Source organism: Drosophila grimshawi, unplaced genomic scaffold (genome assembly GCF_018153295.1).
Source record: "Drosophila grimshawi isolate 15287-2541.00 unplaced genomic scaffold, ASM1815329v1 contig_1367, whole genome shotgun sequence".
NCBI classification, from domain to species: domain Eukaryota; kingdom Metazoa; phylum Arthropoda; class Insecta; order Diptera; family Drosophilidae; genus Drosophila; species Drosophila grimshawi.
This window is the reverse complement of record NW_025062889.1, coordinates 8,934,629-8,962,102: the sequence shown is the minus strand read 5'-3', so window position 1 is coordinate 8,962,102 and position 27,474 is coordinate 8,934,629. Positions and strand designations below refer to the sequence as shown.

Below are 27,474 nucleotides of genomic sequence, written 5' to 3'. Positions count from 1 at the left end.
ATTTGACATTTTTGAATAATTGAAGCAAAGTGCAGACGACGACGACGACGACAGACTACAACAAGAATTCGGAGAGAAAGTTGCGCTGAACTGCATCTGTTTCCTCTCCCCATGGTCAGCAGCAGGCGAAGGCGACACAAATCCAACAGAGGCGACAAGTTTGCACTAAGCAAATGAAAGCACAACACAATTGCCGGAGTGGGGAGTAGGTGCTTGAGTGTTGCATGAGTCGCTGCTTGCTTAGCCAACAAAGTAGAAAATCCGTAAGAATAACACAAAATTTTACGCTTACGCTTACAAACGACTCTTTACTCTGGATTCTCGACTCGTTGCCCTGGCCTCGGTCATATTGATCGCATTTTGCTTTGATTGTGTTATTGCAACAGCCAGCTGTGCAGCAGGCACCTGTGCAGATGCTGGTTGAGAGGGCGGGCTTTATCAGTGGCAATTGTTTAGCTGCGCTTTTCCCATTGCAATTCATTCGAATTTTATGCAAAGCAGGTTGTAAAATGGCATAAAAACACTGGCACACATATAATCCGTGCCGAAAAACCGGGCGAACTACATTTTTGTTTTTGCTGGATAATTATCTTAATTGCAATTTCGTGCAGCAGGCAGCTAACTTGCAATTAAATTCAGCACTAATCTGCCTGCAGCTTGGCTAATTCATTAAATCCATATCTATTCTGGTTGTATAATTTGATAATATGACTCCGACTCGGTACCTTGTATAGCTTGTGTGTGTGTGTGTGTGTGTGTGTGTCTGTGTTTAGCCGCAAAATAAATTAAATGCCAATTAATTTGGAAAGTTTGAAGCATTAATAAATGCAGGCACATCCATTACACCTGCATTTATAGTCGAAAAGTTTTTGGTTCCCAATATTATCCAAGGAATACGCAGACGACTACAACAAGGACCACTATTTAGCAACTTCCGTCCTCGGCTGCATCATTTCTCAAGCGCAGGCAAATGAAAGCACTTAATCTTGTGCTTGAACTTTGCAAACGGCAACACCGAGCAACCCAAACACTTTTGTAATTTTAATCAATTCATCTTAATTTCGTTTGAAGTGCACATTAACCTAATGGCCAGAGCGGAGAAGTAGCCCACTGTCCGCAGTCCGCAGTCCACAAGTCCGCAGTCCGCAGTCCGCAGTCCACATCCCTGGCCCAACTATATGCTCAAGCGCCGGACACGGCTAACAACTTGCGGCTGACTAACAAGTGCTTTTCCTACCATATTAAAATGTTATCTGCTGCTCAGCTCTCAAGCAAGCAAATGCAAAAGAGCGAGACAGAGAAAGAGATACAGAGAGAGAAAGAGAGAAAGCACGAGCTTAGCTTGTTTCAACAGCATCAGGGGCAGTCGGGGCAGCAAACGACGAACTATATAAAAAATAGTCAAGTCCTGGCCCTGCCAACAGCCACAGTATGTGGCAGCACTTCTATCTGGGGTCTCGGTGCGTGGGCGTCGTCTTAAAGGCAAAGGTGATGTTTCATTTTCACATTTCTCATTTATCTTGTTTAGCTTGGCCGAAGGATGCCTTTTGGTCAGCCTTCCCTCCCCCACCATCCACCCACCAGTCCAAGATGTGCGAATATATTTAACTAAATGTAAGTACTGGACTGATTGTGTGTGTGTGTGTGTGTGTGTGTGTGTGTATTAGTGTTGTGCAGGCTTGTAAATTTATGGGAAATGTTTGTGCTTATTAATGAGAGCGCGTGAAATAAGCGCCAAAGTGCTCCGTGTGCTCCGTGTGCTCCGAGTACTCTTGAGTTGATGCTTAAATATAAATTTGCGGCTGTTTCTGATTTGCCTGCTGCTTCACTGGAGAACGTTGCAAAGTGCGGATATGGATGCGGATGTGGATGCGGATGCGGATGCATTTGCAAGAAATAACAAATCATCTTTTGATTAACTCATGCGTGTCAATTTGACGTAAGCCAAATATTTGTTCAGCACACATACACACACACACACACACACACACACACTCACACACACACAAACACACACACACATGTAGACTTGCCAAGGAAATTGCAGTCAACAACTAACAAGGCGAGCATTTGCTACGTATTTGCCTTGCGTCTGGGTGGAAACTGCGCACAAAGATACTTACTTATACATACATAAGTATATGTATATATGCAAATGCTGCATAAACTAAATTTTCCATACATATATGTATACATTTTTGTTGTGTAGCAATATCAAAAAAATACACAAAAAAAAAATAGAATCTCGTATTTTTACGCTTCATCGCAGTAGAAAATACTAAAAAATTTTACATTTGATGGAGCAGCATTTATAAATCCGGTTGTAGTTGCTGTGCTTCAATGTATTTTCAATAATATTTACAGAGTTTTTTAGTGTTGGCCATAAAATAAAAATATTTCATTTTAATCAACTTAGTTAGTGAAATACAAATGTTGTTCATTATTTTACCTTAAATGACCAATGCGTATCGGGAATTATCCAGTTGAGCTCGACTAGGAGTTACCCTGAAGTGCTGAGTAATTTCATAAAAATCAATATGAGATTTTCTTTCTTTTTTCCTAATGATAACAGATGAATATCCATATGTACCATTTATGTATAAGTAATAACATTTCCATTTCTGACTTGTAGGTTTAAGTTTTGTCCTTGGTTTGTTGGTATAAACTTCAGATTTTAAATGTATATTCGTAGTGACTGGTCTCTTGTATTCAGAATATATGTAAATAGGCAGTGCGATAAGTTTGTCGACGTTTTATTACTGTTGCGAGGTGTCAGGAAACTTGGCAAGAACGTTGATTGGCAGTCCCATCAGCTAAGAGCCGCCTGTGGGCAAAAACTGAGCACTGATTCGGCGGGCAGTACTTGAGGCTGTGAAAATGTACATCAATTGTTTGTCACAGTACTGAAAATCAAATTAAATATGCACTGATTAGATTGTAAAGATAAGAAGCAGAAAGCATAAATGGCATAAGCCATGGAAGTTGGCTTACGGAAAGGGAAAGGAAATGTAAAAGGGAATCCGAATGCGAATGCGAGTCCGAGTGCGAGTGCGAGTGAGTAAGAATTAGTGAAACTGAGGGAAAGTCAGACACGCGACGGAGCTAACGTCAAATCTAAATGAGGTTATAATTAAAAAAGTTTTCTTATTTGCTGCCGCTGAGCCACCAGCGCCAGCAATAGAAGCAGCACCAGTAGCAGCGACACAAGCAGCAGCAGCATCAGCAGCCAGCTGCAAATGAAGAAACAAGTAATTCGCCTAATAACGAGCTTATGTAATTAGCTCATAAACAACAACAACAACAGTAATAACAACAGCAACAAGCATGGCAATTGCAGCCAAATAATAACAACAACAACAGTATACGGAAAATTCTACAAGTCGAAATGTAATGAAAAAGTTACGGGTACGAAAAAGTTCATAAAATTGAAGGTAAAAGCACCAAAGCTGCCGCTGCCTGTCAGTGCAAGCTGCCGTCTGGCTGCTGATCCAAACTTGTCTATACATTAAGCATTGCTTTGTATACAGTCATGGTCATAAAAACAGCACGAAATATTAAACAAATTGTGCATATATATTTCACCAAAATTGTCCTCAAGATGTGTCTTCTCGTCTTCCTTCAATGCTCAAATTTGCCTTTAACTGTTAGAAACAAGTGAAGAAAGTTTTTGGGAAATATGAATACAAAATGATTGTTTTTTACTCTTATGCTATTTTTATGACCATAGGTATATGTGTAGTTGGTCTTAGCTTTAAATTGGAAATTAACCATAAAGATGCAATTGTTGTTAATTAGTTGCCCTCAAACGAATCGGAGCACGTTCCTTTTAATGGGGCACATTTGCAATTTTAATTACAAAATTGCGCAAATACTCGTAATTGACCGTCAGAGGAGACACATTAGTAGCCACAAAACATCGCTGTCAGCGATCGAGCGTATCAAATGGACACAAGTCCACAAGTCCTTGCCAGCTTCAGCCGCAGTCACAGCCATGACGGAGTCCTCAGGATGGTCGTGGTGTCGGTGGTTGTGACGGTGGTTTCAGTGTCGGCCAGTGCAGGACCAGAAACAGTGCACGGCCCGCAACGTTTCCGGTGACATTTCAATTACCTCCACCACATCCAAATGGGAACCTCAACAATGTCATTGCCAATGCCAGCTGCTGACTAACAAGTGTACCACCAACACCACCATCGTTGGACGCGTTCTCGTCCTCGATCTCGTTCTCGTCCTCGTCCTGTGTGCAGCGCCACGGGTAGTAACAATTTTTTGATTAATGTGTCTGCTACAAATTACAAAGGGCAGACAATAACCAAAATGCACACGCACTGCAAACTCCAGCTCCAGTATTCATTCCCGATACCAGCTCAAACCGAATCCGGATCCATGTCCACTATAAAATGGCTGCCCGCTGTGCGCGTCCAAATGAAATAAACATCGCTACTAATGTAATGTATATGCAGAATTTACTCATATGCACAGGGCACTTGTTAACCAACTGAAACGCGACTCACACTCAATTTAATTTATACTTATTGGCACTCTGAAATTGTAATTTACTTTATTAATTTCGTTGCCAGACCGCGAAAACTCTCGGACTCTGAGTAAAAGCTATAAAGCCGCAGTCAAAATCATTTTCTAATTAAATTCAAGCCAAAGTTTTGGCAAGCGTATGAAAACAAAAATTTCTTTGGCTTGCCGAAAAACTTTAAAATTCAATTAAAAATTATGCAATGCCAACGCGACAGGCAGATAGACAGAGATAGCGGGATGAGACTGAGTGAGAGGCATACATACGTACCTAGTCGTTTATATATATATATTTGTATGCATGGGTTGGGAGTAAGGCATGAAAATGAAATACACGCAGTGCAAAGTAGACACCAAGTTGATGACGATGATGATGATGATGAGGAACAAAATGAAAGCCAGGCTTGTTCGCTCTCTCTCTCTCACTGTCTCTCTCTCTCTCTATCTATGTCGCAGCTGCTCGTTCTTGCATTTATTTCGTGTAAAATTTTACTTAAAATTACTGCTAAAGAAAATTTGCACATAATTTGATTAAAAAGTTACACGCAGAAGCTGCATCAACTTTGTAGCAGTTGCTGCGAAAAAAGCCAGTGAAAATAAAAATATGAAATGATGCGTCGTGCGTCGCTAAGGCACCACCAACTTGCCACACCCACTTACATTTTATGCTCGCAACGATTTTCGCATGCAAAATCTCAGTTGAGTACAGTTTGTTGCAGTTCGGCGGTCTCAACTTCAACTGCGGTTTCTACAGATTCAAAATGCGGTTGATGAAACTTTGGAGCGCACTCGCAAGCTGCAAGATTCTGTCTCAGGAGGTGTCACGACCTGCCAGACAGATCAGAAATTGTATATACTTGGGGGTAGGGGGTGATAGAATGTATAAAAACAATTATATTAATTCTTAATGGGTACTTTGTCAACGTAGATTAAACTGGTTTCTACTGCTCAACTTTATTTTTTTATTATATGCTAAAATTAAAAAGCTGCAAAACTTTTGCTGGCTAATCAAATATTTGCAGCCAGAGCAACGATGATGGCGGAGGACGCATTCGTGCGGAGCGTACAGAAAGGACTTAAATCCTTTTAGACACGTGTGTGCAGAGTACCGTTAATATGACAGAAACACCAAGCTCAAGCGTGCGTACACATGTGTGTGTATGTATATGTCAGTGTGTGTTTGTGTGTATGAGTGACATGCAAATCTTATTTGTCAGTCCAAAAACATACACAAAAATATATGCAGAGAACAACAATAACAACAAAAATCTACACTCGTCAAGTTGCCAGAAAGTGCGACAGAAAGAGCGACAGAGAGAGAGAGAGAGAGATAGAGAGAAGAGAAAGAATCTGAAGTGCGTTTTTTAATTGAAAATTATTATAAAAAGTTGTAAATCCCTCGCATTTTGGCCCCCGGTGTATGTGTGAAGACGAGAGGAGCTCACTTGACGTGGCTCGGCTTATTAAAGTAAGCTTTGGGGCCAAAAGGTGGCCACATACAACAACGGATTCATGTTGTTTAATTAAATTAAACCGCTGTCGCCGTGTCTGCCCTTTGTTGTGGAATAAAGGCGTTATTAATATTATTACCCTTATTATTTTCATTATCGTCATCATCATCATCACCATCGTCATCATTATTATCATTATGAGGGGGTTGCCTCCATAAAAAAGGGTCAAAAAGTTGCAGCATTTCAGGTGCTTTGCATAATGCGACATGTGAAGTTTTAAGTGTCAACAAGCGTCGATGCTTTTGTCTTCATTACGCTGCCGCTCTTGATGAGTTCCGTAAAATGTGAAACATTAAATTTGAAACGTAAAATGTAAATACGGCTTAAAATAACTGTGGCCAATGTTGTTTATAAGGCTGAATATATATGTACATATATATGTATTGCAAGGGATGTTCACGCAACTGTCGGCGTTCACAGGAACAAACCACCTTCAACTCCCCACTCTGTCGTCCTTCCATTGAAACTAGACAATCGACAATTCCGCGAAGGACTGACCCTGAAAATACAAATGTATGTGTATTGTATCTATTCCTATTAACGTTCAGTTCAATTGGGTTCTGGCGTTACCCCAACGTTGCTTCATCTCCCTTCATTTGTCTGTCTGTTTATTTGTTTGTTTGTTTGTTTGTTTGTGTGCTTTGATTTATTTCATTTGAAAATGATGCAGTTTGCTGCCATCAACGAGTCGCTGTCTGCGTCAACCACTTGGGGCAACTTAACAGCATATTATGGGGTAAGAGCACTACGATGAACCCCTATACTGACACACACACTCACATTTGGTGGCTTGCAGCTATTTTTATTTCATTTTTGTCTCGTACTTTATGCAACTCAGTCCCCAAGTTTTTGGTCTAACCAGATTCTCTGCGTCGTTTTCTCTCTGATATTTACTTCATACAATTTCCATGTGTTTACTCGTCGTGTTCTTAAAGCCACTTGACAATATTTTCCATTCCGTTTAGGTTTCTTCTATTTATGATTTTTAGAATACTTACTTTTCCGAGTTTCCCCCTGCCAAGTAGGGGTCTCAATTTTTTTAAAGAATTATATCACAGACGACTGACTAATAAGCACCGCACTTTGTGAAATATTTTTCTTTGACCAAAACTTTTAATTAGCTTGATATTGTAACTAGAGGATAAAAAGTACCTTTGACATCCTGTTATTTTTAATTAATGTCATGCAAAAGTTTTCGTGGCTTTCTTAAAGAAAATGTTTTGTCTTAGAAACTTGATTGAAAACACTTTGCCATAAACTTATTGAAAAAAAAATGTAGCTACAGAAGTTGACAATTTTAAAACTAAAGTTATTCAAATGTCTTACACAATCGTATTGTTTCACTTTAAAACTATATTTACTTTAATTTATTCAAATTTGCTATAATAAATGTATGTATAATTAAGCAAAATACATTTCTAAAAGTCAGCAACACGTTCAGGGAGCATGGTTCGCTCCCAACGCGGAAGAGACGACAATTCGCAATTTACACAAGTTATAAATTACGTTCATCAAATTGGACATTTAATTTTAATAAGATAATTATGCAATTTGAAATTTTTCATATATTTGCCACACAGAATAATATTCGTTTTTATCTGTGCAAATTTGATGTATGCAAATTTCATGATGATTTGCCATGACTTGCCATGAGTTACCATTTCGTTATATACATTTTGAGGGTCTCCTTCTGAACTGTTTACCCTGTACTTGTAAACAAATTTTTATAAATTTTTTTATAATAATAATAATAATATGTACTAAAATCGTCAGAATATTTGTAGTCAATTATTTTCGTTATAAAGGAGCATTTACAAAAGAGCATATAGTGTATTTAGTTGGCAAGTCCACTCGACAACTCAATTTACAAAATGCTTTTTTTTATGTTATGAGTATAAATATTCAAAGGCTTTTTAATTGACTTATGCATATTATAATTTGCTACTTTGTTGTGATATAAATATTGCATACTGAGTTTGTCATTTATATTCTGTGTCACTGGGATATGCTTGTTAATAGTTCTTAATGCTCTCCGTGGAACAATAACTAGGGCAGAAAGGAAAAAAAATTGAAATGAAAATGCTTGCCTAAGTACTGAAAACAAATTGCATTTAACGACAATTTTTTTTTTGTTGTAAAAAAAAATAGGAAAAAGAGAAAACAATATTTTCTCGCTCCTGCTCTCCTCTGTGATGTGAAAATTTGTTTGCGAATTTGTAAATAAATCCACAAGTATTCATTCGCTCATTCATTCGTTCATTCACTTATTTTTAGATACGCATCAAGTTGATTTATTTAGATTAAACTTTTGCCGCTTTCTCACTTGCAGTGGTCTGTGTAGTCGTCGGAAAATGATTTACATAAGAAGGACAGAAAAGAATAAATTGATTTTAAATCATTTTCGCAGACGACTCTATCGTGGAAGGGGAGGTGTGGAGGGGGCTATGATGTTGACAGTCGTGTGGAGTGCTTGTGATGGAAGTGGCAGAATGATGAGGAAGTGGTGCGCGGGCAGCGTTCGTATGCAAATAAGCATGAAAATAAGAATAACAAAAGCCAAGTTAACGAGTATTCAAAAACAAGATTAAAATAGGAGTGTTCCAGCACAGACACACAGAACGCGTTTGCACCGCATGTTGTGATTTACCGCCCTGCCTCCATCCCCATTACAAGACCAACACCCCTTGGGCCCCCTCCATGATCCTTTGATGTGACAGTTGCAGTCAGAGGCGCACAATTGAATGGAAATATCGTAGCCAGCTTTTCAAGCATGTGTGCGCCATGATGTATGCCTGATGTATCTCGGCGAGTGTGAATTTGAGCTGGCGAATTCTGAATTTTGATACAAGGGTAAGTTGTTGTTGTAAGATGATGGATGAAGGATGAAGGCTGAAGGATGAAGGCTGAAGGATGCGGCATACAACAGACGCGCTACTAACATGTTTGCTCTTTGTGTATGCTGATTATTTGATGTGAATTTGATTTGTGCTTAACGTTGATTGAAAGCAACTCAACTCAGCAACTCGGCATCTCAGCAACTCGGCATCTCAGTTCAGCAGAACATTGGACAACGGTCCTAAATTTCGAAACGTTTCAACTCGCAGCTATTTGCATTTTCACTCAACACAACTTGTACTTTCACTCTGCCAGTGTGGAACTTTACTTATAATTCACTAGTGCGCCACAAAATATGGAAATTGCACTTGCCACGGCTGCTGACACTGCCTTTGCTGTAGCTGTAGCTGTAGTTGCTCTTGTTGCTACCGCTGCTGCTGTAGCTGTTGCTGCTGCTGCTGCTGCGGTTTTGTGACATGCCGCATCAATCTATCGCCATTTTCTCACTACATGTACACGAAAGCCGAGCTATTCGATGCCAGCTCCCATTACCCAGTTATACTCACTTGTCCACATGACACAGCGCTGTTTGGTGCTCGGGTGCTCGGCCCCCAAAAATTGAATAGATTGGTAGCTTTGGGCCGGGCCAGACCGGGACTTGGCAGTTGGCTGCCAGCATTTTGAGGCAACCGAAAATTTTGCATATATAAATATTTATGAATTTATTAAAAGCGAACCACACACACGGCCCGAATGGATGAATGCATAAGTCAGCGAGGCAGGTTTGGCAGGCACAGACACATGCACAGGCACAGGCATTCAGCCGGCCGGCTGCTCTATGCCTGCAGACACACATGCCACTTGCCACTTGCCACATGCCGCATGCCTCATGCCCCCTGCTGCATGCCTACATACATCCATTCCCACTTGCCACATGCACAGACACTGGCTCGATGTTTGACGTACACCATTTTTTTTTCCTGTTTCTGGTACATTTTTGGAAAATTTTGCACTGCAGCGGTGACAAGCGGCCAGGCAACGAGCGCCCACTGTCCAATTCCACCTATGCCCCAACCGTCTCTCTAAAAAAAAAGGAAGAAAACACCAACGAAAAAAGAACAGTGCAGAAAATGGCGCCTCCGGACTGGGACATGGCCCGAACTGAGCTGAAGCTGGCCCTGGTGCCTTTGCCATTCATTTGCTGGGGAACAAGGCAATCGCATATTTGCGGCCGGCAAACGAGATTGTCAAGCTTTCGAGTGGATGCAGCGCGCTGCTGTCCTGTCGCTCAAAATTTGTGGCGCGCACCGGGGGCACATCGCATAATGCATGAACTTGTCATTATCAGGGCCAATTCAATTGAGAATTTTGCGTGCCTAATGTTCGGTTTGTTGGGCACGGAAAAAGGCACAAATGAAATTTTTGGCCAAAAATTTGAAATTTAGCCGCCCGACTGACCAGGTCCAGTATCTGCCCTCATTCCCAACGCAGCAAAAATTCACAATCGCATGTTGGCCTTAAGTGTTGTGTGTCGTTTGGTGATTGCAAATTTTGCTCTGACCCTTGCTGCCAGTTGTTGCCACTTGATTATACGCTTGTTGTCTGCGGCTGGGCAATGTGAGTAAAATTCACATGTGTATGCGTGTGTGCGTGTGTGTGTGTATGTGTGTGCTTGTCAAAGTAATTTAAACTTCATGTCAAATTCAGCAGCGTCATTCAATTTCATCGATGCATAATTTTACAACATTGTGCTTGGCCCGGCTGCCTGTCCACTTGAGGCTGCCACAGCCACATAATCACCTGAAGCACTGTAATTGCAAAAACTCCTCTCCACAGCAACCTAGCCGAACCCGTGGGCAATAAGAGGACTCTGCTAAGGCCCTGAGCTGAGCTGAGCTGAACTCACAGAACACAGAATTCAGACTTACGCACTACAGCACAATGACGCTTAGTTTTGGAGATGATGAGCCTCGCGCACCACCCAACCCAGCGGCTCACCGTATGGAATTAGGGTGGTGGTGCATGGCTTGTGTTGTCGCCTTCGGAACGGTTGCTTTAAACGCAATTTATGCAAATTCGGTTGTCTAGCAACGTACCGAAGACAGCACATGGCAATCAGCGAAATGTGTTGACAGCCGACGATGTTAGCCCATGCCACACACTTTCTCTGTCTCCCTCATGCCGTCCAGTTGTGGCACATTTAACACGCTGGCCGTGGCATTAAAACCCACGCGATTAGCATAAACGCATTAAAAATATGCCTGCCTATGCGTAAGGGTGTGCGTATGTATATATATGTGTGTGTGTGTGTGTGTGTGTGTGAGGTATATGAAACTTTGCATATAATGCTGTTTGTTTTGACATGCTCGATGACAGTGTCAACGGCAAAGTGTCGAGCCCCAATTTTGCAGCATTCATTGTAAAGCCAACTTGGGAACTCAGGATCGTCGACGTTGACGTCGTCATGAGCACAAGCTAATCTCCACAATATTTCAATTGCCAAAACATGTTGTTGCTGTTTTATAGCATTTGCATATGTGTGCGGCTTTCGTCTAATAAAACCTCACGCCCCAAACGATTATAGTCATATAAAAGCATTAGGAAACAAATACAACGAGCGATAAAGAAAACATAACGGTACGGGAAGTGAGGGGGGATTCTTATTACATTTTTGGGAGATTTTAATATTTAAGAACGAATCATGAATGGAAACTTAAGACGATTAAGTTTATGGCTCAAAGTGAAAGGCTTCTTATAGATAAGATTTCTACTTGATTGCAAAATATCCTATGCATTTTAGAATATGAAATTGGATCACACTTCTGGATTATAAATTGGGTATCGAGCTAGAAAACTGAGTATGAATATAAGATATGTAATAATAATAATTATCAAAGTCTTTAATTGGCAATACTGTATAAACTCTGCTTCCTTATGCAGCATACTTTTAAAATTTAAAATTTTATATTTGAATTTGTCTTAAAACCTTCTTGATTTTTATTATTTGCCAAGCATTGTACAAGTGGATGTTGCTGCAAGTGCTTCTAGCGTAAAGGATAAACTTAGAGTCAGATTTATGACACTGGGTGTATCGTTGCAGTGCGCTTAAGTTGTATTGATGTATATCGTATGGGCGCATAATAAATATGAACACTTTTATACACATAATATTTATTCCATATAGAAGTGGCTACCATTGGATAAACGAGCACACACAGACATATACACATTTAATATGCAAATTTTTATATTGATTTATATTTAATCGCTTTTAAGTGCAGCAACAACAGCAACAAGAGCAACAAATATTCCCGCTTTGAGCTGCCAGAGCTCTACCCACACAAATATATGGCCGCCAGGAGCAGATGATGCCATCAAAATGTGAATTGCTGGCGTTCCACGCTGGCTCCACGCCCCTGCGGCTGAGTGCAACGAGTGAGTTGTCCGCTGTGCAATCATAAATAAAATGCACGCATATAGAATATTTATATGTAAACACAGGGCAACAGCAACAAATGGCACAGCCGCAACCAAAACGCGAGTCCAACAAAAAATACATCGAAAAAAGTGCGCTTTAAGCAAATAACATTGGCCCAAAGTGTGAGCCAAGATCTGCTGACTGCTTACCCAAGCCCACGCTCTCAGGCCCAGTCTGGCAACAATTTAAACGGAGTGCATAATGCAATACACTACACTACATACAATCGCACACACTCGAACACACACACACACACACACACACACACACACACACACACACACACACACACACTCACACACACACACACATGCTGTCGCTGGCATCGTCATTTAACATTTTGCCTTCAAGTCTCGTTGTCTGGCAAATCACTCACTCACTTAGTGGCGGCTCTCTCTGTATGTGTGTATGTGTGTGTGTGTGTGTATGAGTGTGTAATACGCACTATGCCACAAATTACATTGCTGCAGCTGACGACAACGTCATACTCGCCTCGCACGCTAGATGAGCCCGTCGTCTTCTTTGCGTTGCGCTCTGAATTTGTATTGCATACTTTGCAGCGCTGCTGGCTCTTTTTAACCTGTCGTCGACGCGTTCGCGTTTGCCCTGGCAATGTGCATTTCGTGCTCAGTTTTTACCCATGGTGCGCTCGACTCGACTCGACACTAGTGTTCTTACTTACATATATGCCATCACTCATTTGTCTGCGGTTTGCATTGTTTATCTTGTGCAGCAGCGAAGTTCATGCCACTAACTTCTACTTTTCAGCAGTGTCTGCTCTTTGCTGTTGTTGCATCTCCCCCTCCTTTCCTCGTCTTGGCTTAGCCGCAGTCTTGCTGTTTTAACGTGTTGTCAAATGTGACAAAATTTACTTAACTCTCAACATTATCACGCATACAAAAACAACTATGCAGTGGCTTTGAGTTACTTTGAGGGCTTGTTAAAACCCAGGGTTGTGAACGCTATCCAAATAGTGTATTTTGATTTATAATGAGTCTCAGAATTGATATAATATAAAATTGGAATTATTAAATCTCTTTTTGATTCAAATATTCAACTTTAATTTGGTGTTTGGTGTCAAGTCAAGTCAAGCCATAACCTGGAGCCAAATGATTTGACATTATACTTTCCACAACATTGCCATTGTCGGTTTCTAACACGTAATTTTCCATTTCGTTATATAATCCTATAACTGAAATATTTATTCGATTACCTGTGATTTGAAGTGGCCACAGATTTCATTTCATTTCATTTTGTAAACGTACAGTTTCTGATATCTGCGATAACTCTCGCACTGAGCAAGAGATAAAAGTTAAAACTATGGTTTTTGAATTGCATTGACATTTGCGAAATGCATCGATACAATTGCAAAGTGACAACATAAGCGTTCCAAATTCGACTATCAGCGCATTGCATAATTTACGATTTACGCTTCAATTCAATTGCACTGATTCTGGGCCTGGCCCAGAGCCGAGCGAGAGCGAGTACGAGAAATCAACAGTTGCAAATGTCATGCGGGCACGCAACGCACACATAAAATCAACAAGTCAGCAGCACAGATGCGGGCCACACCGTGGCTCCCCTCTCTGCAACCACGGTCACGCACCACTACATCGATAATAACAATTGAAAATGTGCATATTGTGCAAAATTCACATAAAGCGACAGAGAATAAATACATAGATATATATACATACACATACGTATTTATGTTTGTATATGAGTGGTCATGGATTGTCTAATCTCATTTAATCCAAAAACTTTATGAATTCGTTTGGTATAACCACACCAATATTGGTTTTGTTTAGTATTTATTTTGGAAAAGTATCGAGAGAGAATCGAATGTGACATTGCACTATCAATTTACTTGAATTGGGTTGTTTAAACGTCGAATATCAAATTACACTATTTTAACCTAGTTTCGCATATTATTTTTTGGTGATTAATTTATTTTTGTATATTTTCATTATTCATTCAATATAAAAACTAATTAATTCGCGTTAAAATTAAGTCGGCCATTTAATTAAATTTAAAACAGTGAACTTGCAAAATTGGCAACACAGAAATTGAATTCCTAAATATCCTTTATTTAATTTAGCAAGAGTTTGGTTTGCTTAAGATTTGGCAATACAGCTGCTAACTAAGCGTATACGTAATTAACAAAAGCAGCTCCGTCTGTGTGTTTGTGTGTGTGAAGAAGCTAACTTAATGGAATATCGGAGTATCGACTACTCGGAGGATAGATGCACTTGGTGACCCTTTGTGGCATTATCCTTTGTGCGCACTTAAGCGAGTCAAAGGGGAACACTTTGATCTGTTCAACACATGTGGCTGACGTTAAGCTGCCACAGCAACAGCTTCTGAATCAATCCTAGTCCCCTTCTATACCTTTCTCTCTCTCTCTCTCTCTCTCTCTCTCTCTCTCTTTATCTCTCCTTTTCTCTCTCTCAATGTGAGTGTGTGGTCACTAAGCAATGGACCACCGAGAGTTTCAGAATTTGAAGCATGCACATTATTGCTTTGCCGGTCGCCGGCTGATGCACTGATTGGTTGATTATTACCGCACACCCAAACACACATACCTACATTTAGTACGCCCTTTGAGCTCGTATTCAGTTCGTATTTCCAATAATTAAACAATCAGTTAGCCATTCGACCATGAGGCTGCCGTGTCACTTGACACACACTCAGCAATTGTGAGCTCTGCAAAATTTCGACCAGCAGTCAATTTGCAAATTACGTTAGCGATTGAGTGGCGATACAAGCTATTTGAAATTTGCTTGAGTACTTCAAGTGTTGTTAAGTAATTAAACCAGAAAGGCTCTCCACCCATGGCAACCGGATCGCTTTTTTGCTGCATAAATTTAAATGCATAAAAAGCCATTGTTACATGGCCAAAAAACTTAGGCTTAGTTAGAAATCCAGTGCAGTTAAACTGCGTATCGTTTTTGCAGCTATCTGTAAAACGTGTTGATTCCTAAACTGAAGTAAGGCCTTTGATATTCATATTTGTGTTTCCTCATCGAATCCCATTGCCAAATTCAGCACACGGCTGTGGCTACTGCCAATTTGAAAGCAATCGCCGGCAGCAGCTGCAATTTTTTGGCCACAATTCTGTACCATTTTTTCTGCAACAATGCGAGAAGACAGATATATACATATATATATAAAAGAGAGAAGGAAAGAATACATTCAGTGATGAGTGCGGATCGTTCGATTGCAGAACGAACAAATATATGGCTGACCAACGTTTAAATCATTTTTCTGGCGCTTTGTGCAATTGACGGGCCGATAATTAAGCCTGGAAAGCATGTTCGACTGCGTTTCCCTCGAAAAAAATTGAGAAGAAAAATTGCAACCGCTACTCACCAAGAAAAAAAAGCAAAATAAATAAAAATGGACATCAAAAAGGAAGTTGGCACACAAATTGAGCATAGCCGTAGATTCGTAAATATGTAAGTCAAGTTGCCAGGTCTGAAGAAAATCATTGCTGCAAAGTCAATTTCCTTGTTTATTTAAATTTCAAAGTGACAACAAAGCAAATGTCGCTGCTTGCGTTGGGCACTTTTTTCTTGTTTGGGAAAACATAAACTGGATTAAATTTCGTTTAAAATGTAAATGGAAAGCGCTGACAAAAGGTGATAGAGGAACGGCGCTGAATTATAACAAAAATGTCGTCTTATGGGCAACATCAAAAACTAAACAAACACCTCATCAAAAACATCAAAGGCAACACTTTTCTTTTTTTTTATTTATTTTGTAGCCTAAAAGGGAACTGCGAGGGGGACAGCCGACAAAAAGAAATTGGCAAGAAAAATGATTTTCTTGTGCAGAACGTAGAAAATAAAATCAAGAATTTCACACCTTATCAATTTTGTTAGATTATCAAAACGAAGAATGGCGCCAGCAACCAGCATCCAGCGGCAACACAGTTCTTGAGGGGAAGCCAAAAAGCTCTTAAATTGCATCATCAACTTGTGGCACGATGCTCGAACTGATACTGAAGCTGATGCTGATGGCATTGATGACGTCGTCATCTTCGTCTTCGTCTTCGTCCTCGTCGGCGTCTTCGTTGTTGTTGCCTTCTTCGTGGTCGCCCTGATTGTTGTCATCATCATCGTCGCCACACTGTCATTAAGGAAGTCAAAAACTTAGACCCACAAAAAAAAAAAAAACCCGAACGCGAACTGGGAAATAAGGAAGAAGAGGCGGGGGTTTGCTTTGTGTGACAGGCAGCGTTGACATTTATTTTGATTCCAGGTCGAGTGCAACATGGCAGGGCGCCCAAGCTACGACACTCCGGCCATAAGTGCGTGCCACCCCCATGGCATCTAGTTCCACAGAGATCTCTGTCTTCTGTTAACCTGTAGTCGTGCTCATGCTAATGTGCATTCAGCTTAGCTGCGTAAAAACCTTTGCGATGAGGGTTGCCTGCCCTTTTTGTGACTTAGCCCAGTTCCGACGCTGCTTTGTTGTTGTTGCTGTTGCTGCCATAGTATAAAAGGCACTAAATTGAATTTAATGTGACAGTGCCAAGTTTGATGTGTGCGTTTATTAATGGCTGCTGGGAACTTGCACAGCTCGAAGCGGGGTGGGCGTAATGATAGCACTCTCTCTCGCTCCCGGCCAATTTTTGTTCAAATAATTGATAGCCTTTGCTGCTAGATGCCTAGTTTGGGGGCGGTAATTGCAGGCCGTACACTTAAATGCTATGAAATATGGTTAACAGAAGTATTTCGCGAATGCTTTTGTCAGTGCAAGTTACGATTCCAAGCGCCAGACTATTTTTGTAGCTGGCCAATGTATGGCGAGAAGGGGCCCAATGCATTCTCTGCATAGCTCGTAGCAGGCAGCAACAGCAACTAGACGAGCATATGTAAAAAAATGCCTTAACACACACTCACACACACACACACACACACAAACAGACATAGTTGTGGTCGCCATAAAAAAAAAGCAAGAAAAATAAATGTTGCCAGAGCCAAGCTGCTAAATTGTGTGACCCTAAAAGTGTCCGGCAACACATAATGCCAAGTTTCCAGTATGTTCAGCATTCAGCTAGTCTGTGATAGAGACTGCCTGCACTCAGCTCATATGTGTGTGTGTGTGTGTGTGTGTGTGTGCTTACATACTTGCACATACAAATCTCTGACCATGTCCTTCTTTTTTATGCAGACTGTAGCTGGAGGCAGTCGGCAGCCCAATGGCCGCAAGGAATTTCACACAATTGCTAGAAAAATTGCAGAAAATTGAAAATGTGCGAGAGCATATAAATTTTTACTGCGTCACTTGTAATGCTAAATTGTTGTTATTTATGGCCAGTTGCGTGCGACTCATGCCAACATTTACTTACACTTGCTCGTTGCCTTGCCTGGCTTATTGTTTTAAAGTTAAAGCTAATTCTTTCATTGAGTAAAATTTCACGAAGAACCTGCTTTTTTGGCCTATATGAGCAGTCCTTTGCCACAACCAAGATGGGCAACAGAATGCTCATATAAGCCAACAACGCAGTTGAGAAGACAGGTTTTCAAATCTTGAGAAATCCTCTCCTAAGCACATAGAGTCCAATCTCTGCAAATCTGTGGAAGATGCCCCGTCCGCTGGACGCCGACAGAGATAGGATCATCATGTAAATGCCCAGCGACAGGGTATATCTATTGTCCTCCATCCATTTGCAGGTCTCATTCCAATTGATTGACAAACTTGGCTGCGAAATCAATGCATGCTCGTACTGCTGAAAACTCTGGCCGAAGAACATTAGATAGCAGACTTGCATGCAGGTGGCATCATTGATGATCACAAGACCACGATTCTCATCCGTCGAGACAAGTTTGGGCAACACCACATACTCCACCACCGCCACACAGCCCAAGATCGCACCACATCGAGAGCCACCCCAACCAGTACTAAGTCGGCACATCTTCAAGGTCTCCTCCACATCGCAGTACAGCTCGAGAGGCTCATCCAGGGGCAGACTACCCATGGTCAGCATCGCATACAGATGCTCCAGCTTGCCGCCGTAGTAACCAATCCCAATGGGATACTGTTTGCGCAGATTGACGTAGTGTTTGGTATGCCCACATTTCATACTGGGCGTCACCCCAAAGATGTGCGTGGGCAACATTTGTGGCGCCACCAATTGTATAAGCCGAAACAAATCATCAAATTCGCATTCGCTCAGAGTTCTGATTGCCACACGCTCCCCGTGCCTCACCAGCACGGCATGCAGCAGATGCAGCTCGTTGACTTTAAGGCAGCCACTTTTGCCCTTAACCAGTCGCCGTAATATTGTGTCAAGGCGTTCCATATCCGCCACAACATCAAGGATTGCAGCAATATCGGGACGTTGATCGTCGTCCAGAAACTCCTTGGGAAAGGGGCGCAAAAGCGACTCATAACGATAACTATTCGCAGCTGCCACAAAGAGCGAGAGTCGAGCATCGCAGGCTAGAAGATCATTTTGCAGTCGCTCCTGAATTTGACTGCACTGCTGCAGACTGATAGACTTGGTGCACTCCCAGCTGGGTGGACTCGATGAAGTGCCAGTATGCGAGCTATCCAGATAACCAACCAACTGCATAGCCTACAATACACCCGAATCGCGAAATGTATGCGAAAATCGATATGATTAAACAGCTGCCGCAAGCGCACTTTGTGTGAATTTAATAGAAAGAAAGCAACAATTTAACAATTTAACAGACTCTCAAATGTTTCCCAAAAAATTTGCTAAAGTGACATATGAAAATGAGAAACGCTCGGTTTTTTTCCCCAGGTGCTCGGTGCCAGCTGAGATTGACGGATACGGATTTTGGGCTCCTTTGGCGACATTACGATTCCTGTTGTTTTCTTCTCTTTCTTTTTTTTTTTGTTGATATTTTTTGTGTTGTTTTTGGTGCAGATTGAATTTAGACACTTCTGTGACACGTTGTGATTGTCGCACACTGCAGCAAAGGGGGCGTCTACTGGTGGAGGGTGTGTCTGTAATTGATTAATGGAGCTGATGCACGACGCGTAGCTTATGTTGGCTTGCATGTTTACAGCGCCGTTGCCGCCCGATGATGGGATGCGACGGGTCCAAAGGGCAATCAATTGGACCGCATTGAGTTATGGTTGGACATGAAAACCACCACCCAACCAAAAGCCGGTCAGTAATAGACTCAAAAGGGGGGTTGCTGCAGAGTTGTGCTTCTTGATCAGCAAACAGCTCTGCAGCAATTTCATTTTATGAAATGAAACAAGCAAAAAAAAAGAGTGTTCGTAGTATATATTTCCAAATTTCAGCGGCTGCGTCATTTTATCTACTTTAAAAAGTGCTGGCAGCGGGATGCGTAATTTATTGATATACTCTACCTAAATTATGAGTCCCCTGGGGGGCGCGAGAGCACATACATACATTCAGCTACGTTTTTTTTCGGTGCTCGCCTGCAGGTGTTGGTGTAGAAATCAGTTAACCGAGAAAGTTTTCAACTTTTTGCCAGGCTTCCCTGTGTGAAATCAGAAGTTTGAGTTTATTCAAATAAACGCCGACATTAAGAGAGTTGCAACTGTTGCGCTGACTTCGACGCAGTTGCTCTGGGGGGCTGGGGCTGGAATGGGGCTGGACCCGAGATCCGGAACCCGGGACCGAGCCGGGACACAGCCAGGCGAAGCGGCATAAATCAGAGAGGCAGCTTCAGTATTTGCAACTTTTTTCGTAGATAAACTTTTGACGCACCAAAAGCCACCACCTTTGCGTCATTTAACCCTCTGTGTTTTTTTTTTTTGCCTGCTGCCTGAAAGCGTTATTAATATGCGCCGTTTTCTTTTGCACTCTCCAGATTCCATTGCCAATTCCCAAGAGGCATACCAACTAAATAATTGCCTGGCATATGCTCGAATTCGAATTGGTATGAAAACGTTACATTTCTTTCATTTTTCCTTGACCAGTTAGCATCTGTCTTTCTTTTCTTAGAAAATGTGAATTTACTTTTAGTTATCAGTAGTTTACATAGTATTGATAGAAATATATTAAATACAAATCCTTGTCTTACTCCTCATTCCCATTCTATCTTATCTCTTTCCCCAAAACTGCTAGAGAAAGAAAAACGATTTGAAGACTTCTACAATTCGTTTTACGCTGATGCCATTATCGTGCAACTCCAAGATAAAACTTTTAATTGTCCTCGATTTCTGAAAAGAAATGCAACAAAAAATATTCAAGATTAAAGAATATTAAGTCTCTGTATTTCTAGGCAGTCTATGTGTATATATATCGATAAGAGACAGTCATAATAGCATTAATATTTAACAAAGTTATTTTCAAGTGGTAGTCGAGAAACTCAGTCTATTGCATTCTGGCTTGTTTGTTAATTGCTGTGATATAATATCAAATATCAAATGTATCCCTGCGGTTGTTTGTCAAGGCAACATAATTTCTAATCAAGTATATTTTATTGGGGCTCGTGAGTGCTTTTGCACCTAAGCTCGACATGCGCAGGTTTTTTTTTTTCAATTATAGGCATTCCATTTACGCCAAATCAATTGGCATATTTTCACACATAAACATAAATTGCCTTCGAGGACTCCATGGAGCATTAGGGAAAACAAACGCGTTCTGCTTTCTGCCATCTAGCCATTTCATAAATATGTGCCGCACGTAGGCCAGCTCAATTGCCAATTAGAAGAAAAACGCCTTGGCACTTGGAAAGTTCGCTTTAAAATACACAGCAAGAAAACTCGGGCAGGAGCAACTCGGCCGCAAACCGTCGGAAGTTGATTTGTATATGAGAGTACATATGCTCGTACCCTAAAAAACAGAAAAAAAGCAGAAAAAAAGTAGAGATGTGCCACTCGAAATACTCTGAAAGTAATAAAGCACTGGGCCCTCAATAAAATGCTGCTATGAAATTTTTCTCACGTCTTTCTGGAAAATTATTAGGCAGCCGCGGTCTGTCGACTGCTGAGTGCTGACTGCTGTTTCCTTTTCCCAATAACTGTTTAAAAAAAAAAAGGAACTAGATCGCACCTTTTGAATTTCAGCTACGTGCCGGAGATGAGATTAGTTAGTGGGCGGGGCGGGGCAGACTCACCAGAAGATTCCTTAAGATTTTCGAGAACCTTTTCGTGCCAATACTGTTGACAAGCCGGGCGAACTGTGGATCATTTTCCGTCTTATCGAAGAACGTGGCCAACACCTGATCCTGGGGCATCAAGTCCAGCACTCTCTCCACCAAGCCATGAAATCCACCCATCGACTTTGTGATGTTTGTCTCATGGGCAAACGGCTTAATCACGCCTGCAAGTCAAACTCAAGCAAGTCAATAACTGGCAAAAATATTTAATTAAATGAAATGCACATGGCCAGTGGAGAGACATGACATGATGCTATTTCCTGCAGACTGCATTCTCTGTCTATTCAACACGTCCCTCTTCCAACTCGTATTTTGGAAGCTTTTCGTTTGGCTTTGTCTGCATAGTTTGCAGCTATTTGCAAACAATTCATTTCTGGTGCTGCTCCTGCTGCTCCTGCTGCGCCTGCTGCTCTTCGAGCCGAGCATGTGTGAACATTGATAAGGTTGCTGAAGCTGCCAGCTCAGCGGGACAATGATATTAAGCATAATGCCATCGTCACATAGGCACACCGATGGACAACAGACAACAGACAAAGGACAACGGACATTGGACTTGGAAGTTATGCTGCAGCTTGTTTGTGTCATGTCTGTCCATGCATTTGTGATAGATTGTGTATGTGTGAGGGAGTATATGTTATAGGTAAGAGTCGGGACAAACTTGTGCTCTTGTAGAATAAGGCATAGAGCCAATTTTATATTTACCTGCCCGAAAACATATTTTCTAATGTACTCTACAATAAGCTGTATCTTTTTGGTAAATCATGTTAATTGCAAGCAGTATTTTAATCATTAAAATGTCTCGAATTCATTCAGAAATAATATATATAATAATATAAACTATTATAATGTTATTATTTTGGTTGTGATTATCAAGTACCGCCCTTAATCATGTTCATATATTAGGAACTTGTTGTTAACATGACGCTTTCAATATTTTAAGCCGTTTTAATAGATTGATCAATGTTTAAGTAGATAAAAATCAAGAATACTTCAACTTTTTGGACTGAGCCTTAATACCCTCTGCAAGGGATTAATTGATCAACCTTTTGCTTTCCTTATGAGATTGTATAATGTTTGGTAAATTAGACTCATCACTCATACGCACCGCCGTCCTTTGTGCTGTTTATGACCAATGGAGGTGGTTTTGTTGCCTCCACAACAGAATCCGCAAATTTGTATATATCCAAGCCACGGGACTTGAAAAAATCCGTAAAGGCAATCACTTCGGGCAGTGCAACTATTATCGGCTTAATCTCCGCAAAGAAATCGCTGGCAAAATAAATGTGCGCCCGCCGAATCGATCTGTCGTGTCGAAAGTAATTTTCAACTAAAGCCTTTACATGTGGCACTGGTATCAATTCCAAAAATGCACTCATATCAATAGGTGTCACGGGGCCAGCTGGAGTTGTTTCCTCCAGCTGTTCATCCTCATCCTCGTCTTCCTCCTCCACCTCATCGGAGATGGAGAACAGATCTGGTTCACGCAACTGCTGTTGTGTTGTCGTTTCAGTTGGCTTTCTGTGAGTTGCAAATATCAAATCATCTGAGACATTCTCACTGCTGCTGCTACTGTTCGAGACGTTGTCCTCTCCACTGGTGGTGGTGTTGCACAATGGACACAGCGTGACCACAGCCACTTCCGTTTGTGTGTCTGCGTCGACAATCTCCTCCACGATTGACAAATCCTCCACTATTGAATGCTGCTCCACCATCGGTGCGGCACTGGCGGCAATCATAAAATATCCGATTGCAAACCCGATCGCAACTGGAATGAACTGGCCCCAATGGAGCCGACGAGTTGCGTCGCGTTCTCGCTTCATTTTGCTACTGAGCATCCAGATCGCAGCTTCTGGTGCAATATGCATGATGATGACGATGTAGTTGTAGACTTCTTCTGTAGACTTCAATTATTGTGGGCTATTATTTAATTGAATCATTCAGCGTCAGTGCGGATCTATTTACATGACGTTTATTGTGTGTCACGAGATGTGCAAACCAATTGACTGGCGGCCAGTTCCCAACCCGGGAACGGTCATTATATCATATTTCATTATTTAATACAAGTATTGATTTATGTCGCATATAAATTATGCTAATCTTATTTGGAAAATAATTCGATTTGGGTAATAAAACATGACCTTAGTCAACGATGGAAATCAGGCAGCAAGCAGGCCAGTTTCGTGGCTGGCGATCTGGTATATGGATATGCTTAATATATATATCATTAAATACACTTCCGCATATGCAAATCATAGGCAATTTACTAGATAAGAAAAAAAAAACACAAACCAGCGAGTGGGTGTATGTGAGTGTGTGTGTGAGTGTGTGTGTGAGTGTGTATAGCTGTGCATGTGTCAATCTGTGTGTCATTCACACTTTGACAGCTGTTACTGTATCACTCAGTTAGTCACTCTGACTGACATTCATTCTGGCTTCAATTCGCTCACATGTCAAACTGTGCATAAAATATCTCCCTCCCACACACATAGATAGGGAAGGAAGGCCTGTGGGTGGAGGGGAGAGGGACACATTTACGCTTGATATATTCATTCGCACATTCAGCAAGTTAAGTAGGAATAAAATTGTCAATTTTCATGTCATTATTTCATATGTTGTCGTTGTTCGTGGCGAGGCGCGTTCACTTTCCACATGTATCAAGCTGCGACTATGAAATGCATACATCCCATATGTGGAAGTGTATGTGCGACTGTGTGTGTGTGTGTGTGTGTGTGTGCACAGTTATGATTTATTCACTTGGTTTGATTTATTACAAGCCTCTACCACCCTCCTCTCCCACTCCGTGTGTCTGTGCGTGTAATGTGAATGTAAATTGTGCGCATACAAACCAATAATTGTATCATCGCCCTCATAGTCATCGCCGTCATCGTCGTCGTCGTCGTCGTCGTCGTCGTCATCGTCAGCAGTGACAGTTCTCTCTCTGGTAGCAATTTTTTACGTAAATAATTTGACTTGGCTTAACTTTATGCAAAGCGCCCAGGCGGCAAATTTCATAACATATGACACTTTATAAATTTTAGAACGCCCCCTCCAGTCCAGTGGAGCACTTGGCAAAGAGTGTCATAACTTTGGCACGTAACACGCCAAACTTGTCCCTGGTTGCCAAATGCCCCGGAGAGTGAGAGAGTCCTTCTGGTTGCCTGGCCTCCTGTCGCGGACGAAACTTATAAATTAATTTCGCCACACAAAATACTTTGGCAAGCACTCTAGGCCCTTGCCTCAACTGCTGGCAAAGTCGTCCACGGCCTAAGGAATTGTTGCAAGGAGCAAGTGTTGCGGTTATGGCCAACTTACTCATAATTAACTGCAGTCCGGCACATTCAGGTTAGGGGTGGAGCAGTAAGGGTTGTTGTAGCGCACACCTGTGACGGAATACTTTACTTTTCAGGGGGGAGACAGAGTGGTTACAAAGTTAATTTCATGCAGCCTGACTTGATGTGTGTGTATGTGTGTGTGTGTGTGTGCATTGTTCGTGGTTGGTTCGTTTTTAAAATGTTCGGCGCTTTTGTTTATGTTGCGGCCCAAGAACTCGCATTTACCGCAAGTGTCAACATTTATTTCCAACTTAACACTTTGGCGTAACATTGCGCTTAATCCGACGCGCCAGAACTTGACTAATTTTGTGCAAAGTTCAGCATTAACATTACCGCAAATTAGCAAAAGTTTTGAGCACAAGAAGAAAAAGCGAACCAACAACAACAACAACAACAAAAATTGCACAGAAATAAAATAAAATCCAGTTTCCAGCGTAAAACAAAATGAACGCCGAGCCGCCATTTGAGTTGCTCTTGCCTGTGGTTGTTGCTGTTTCATGTTCCATGTTGCAAGTTGTTCTTGTTGTTGTTGTTGTTGTCCATTTCCTCTACTCTGGCTGCTGCCTCTTGTCTGTAGTCTGTACTATCTGCCTGGTTCACTGACTGCCATAAATTAACTTGTCCCGGCAACGGAAAACTGCTTACGCGAGCATTTTCCTAGTTGTCGACTACGACTTGCCAGATTTTTGTTTAATCTGTTACTGGTTGTTGTTCTTGTTGTTGTTGTTGTCCTCGTCGCAGCTCATATTGTATTGTGCCCGGGTTGAGTTTTGCGTAGTTTTAATTATGTGTCTGTAGACACAGAGAGAGTAGCAAGTACTTGTTTGCCAAGTTCACTTCCCAAATGCCAGCTTTTTCTCCATTTTGCAAATAGCTCACTAAAAACATACATAAATCAAATTCTTTTAAATTGATTACCAATTTTATTTGATAAGCACAGTCATTTGAAATAACATTACAAGCAATTCAAATTGATAACTCAATCAATTTCAACTCTGAATTTATTGCGAAAATTCACAACAAAAATTATTGTTTTACGCAAAATATTTGTGGCGAATATCCTAAGAATTATCATTATTTAAATATTTCTGCATACCTGCTACTCACTAAAACTTGAATTTGTTAATGGAATATTTGATTGATTTCATAAATAAATTTAATACAAAAATTTCACATTTCTTTAGCTACTCTTTAATGTCTATGTAAAAGTAGTAAGTTACTTTCTCAAATACAGTTTGTTTAAGAATTATTTTAAAAATTTATAAATGATAAAATCTTGCACTTACAAAAATGCTTGGCCCACGTCATCTGTCAATATTGTATGCGATTCATCTAAGCACTTAACAAACGTCAGACTAAAACATTCGCTTTTTGGATGACAACCGCAGCTGTCCGCAAAATGTCAGCCATCAGCGATAAATTGAGCCATGATTTATGAAAGGTGTAGAAAATGAAACAAATACAACAGAGTAAATGTAATGGCGCGTAATCGAATCAAAATGCTTTTGTCAGCTTGCTGTCGTTGGTAAAATGCTCTGATAATTTTTATGATTTTTGTAGCAATTGCAGCGCGTTTATTTTACAGTGTTCCGAGCGCAATTGGTCGACTATCTGCTTATCATTTGTTTGCCTGACCGCGCACAGGACTTCAGGTGCACTTACTAGATAGGAGAGGGTTGCTCATTGCTGTCCCAGCTACATTTGGGACGACCTGTTACCCCATTCCACACCTACTTTATCACTCCAGCAACGTTCAATCAATTGTTCTCACTGCTGCTGGCAGGGTGGTGCTGTGGTGCGATGCGGTGCGGTGTGGTGGTTGCACGGTGGTCGACGCTTTGAAGCGAAAAGTTTGCTACGCTTTTGACACGTTTGGCAAATATTTGAGCACGTCTAAAAGCGCGTAACGTTCGCGGACGGTGCTCATATTTTGATTTTGAAGCCTCCAGCCTCCCATCTGGACTGGGAAGCCCCTACCCCACTCAACTCCCCCCTCAAACTCGCACACCGAGTGGCTGCTTGCAGCTGGGAGAGTTGCGTGCCAGAGCGTACTTTGGCCTTGTCCATGGCTTTAATTAATTTTCGCTTCCGTTAACAATTTTTATGTGCAGATTTGAAAGGCGGACAAGCGGACGGCATTAGTGAAGTTCGCATGTGCTGATTTCGTGTTTATGCTTTCTTTAATTTGCCACTAATGCCCGCTCAAGTATTTGTGGCACAGTATTATTTGCCGGATACATGCGATTAGATTGACTCAGATTGCAAGCCAAAAGGAGCGTGCAACAAGTTAATTACGCAATTCAAGCTGCTGTTTCACTTGATATTTATTGTGATTTTGTATTTGATTATTGCCCAAATTATTTGCCACACTGAAGCATAATTTCTATTTTGGCTAAATTCCGAACCATTCGCTTAAATAGGACATGGCCAAAAGCCAGCAGGCAGACTGCGAAGCGGGGAAACAAAAATTAGGAAAAATAAATAACAAAATGCCAGCAAAGATGTACAAAAATAAACTGAAAGTCTTTTGAAGTTGCAAAGTAATAGCAACGACAACATCGACGATATAAACTTGGCGCTTTTTGGCTTTGACGCACGTAGCTGCTGATTTCAAAGTTTCTCCTCTGTGTGTGTGTGTGTGGCAGCAACAAACAAATCTGAAGTCGCGGCTGCCTGCC

The 27,474-nt window shown here is 41.2% G+C and overlaps 2 protein-coding genes across 3 annotated transcripts; both read right to left on the bottom strand.

The window, feature by feature from the left end:
* Positions 1 to 17,598: 17,598 nt before the first annotated feature.
* Positions 17,599 to 19,081, bottom strand: LOC116805031 (protein mono-ADP-ribosyltransferase Parp16). The gene has a single exon (XM_032734715.1). It carries the CDS (start codon positions 18,932 to 18,934, stop codon positions 17,882 to 17,884), a length of 1,053 nt encoding a protein of 350 aa, XP_032590606.1. The 5' UTR covers positions 18,935 to 19,081; the 3' UTR covers positions 17,599 to 17,881.
* A 1,197-nt stretch (positions 19,082 to 20,278) lies between these two features.
* Positions 20,279 to 23,287, bottom strand: LOC6559875. Of its 2 annotated transcripts, none has more exons than XM_032734646.1 (3): positions 22,570 to 23,287; positions 21,423 to 21,628; positions 20,279 to 20,523 (listed from the first exon to the last, which is right to left on the bottom strand). In XM_032734646.1, exons 1-3 carry the CDS (start codon positions 23,282 to 23,284, stop codon positions 20,425 to 20,427), a joined length of 1,020 nt encoding a protein of 339 aa, XP_032590537.1. In that variant the 5' UTR covers positions 23,285 to 23,287; the 3' UTR covers positions 20,279 to 20,424. The 2 variants fall into 2 exon arrangements, with proteins under 2 accessions (XP_032590537.1, XP_032590538.1); XM_032734647.1 differs by lacking the exon at positions 20,279 to 20,523 and adding an exon at positions 20,996 to 21,139 and having other exon boundaries at positions 22,570 to 23,270.
* Positions 23,288 to 27,474: the final 4,187 nt, after the last annotated feature.

What these genes read in the sequence shown, in the direction of transcription:
- LOC116805031 (XM_032734715.1), bottom strand. Translation starts at nt 18,934, where the DNA reads ATGCAGTTGGTTGGTTATCTGGATAGCTCGCATACTGGCACTTCATCG.
- LOC6559875 (XM_032734646.1), bottom strand. Translation starts at nt 23,284, where the DNA reads ATGAAGCGAGAACGCGACGCAACTCGTCGGCTCCATTGGGGCCAGTTC. An exon ending in AAACAGCACAAAGGACGGCG is followed by an intron (nt 21,629 to 22,569) that starts GTGCGTATGAGT and finishes TTTGACTTGCAG; the next exon opens with GCGTGATTAAGCCGTTTGCC. An exon ending in AAATCTTAAGGAATCTTCTG is followed by an intron (nt 20,524 to 21,422) that starts GTGAGTCTGCCC and finishes ATTTCTTTTCAG; the next exon opens with AAATCGAGGACAATTAAAAG.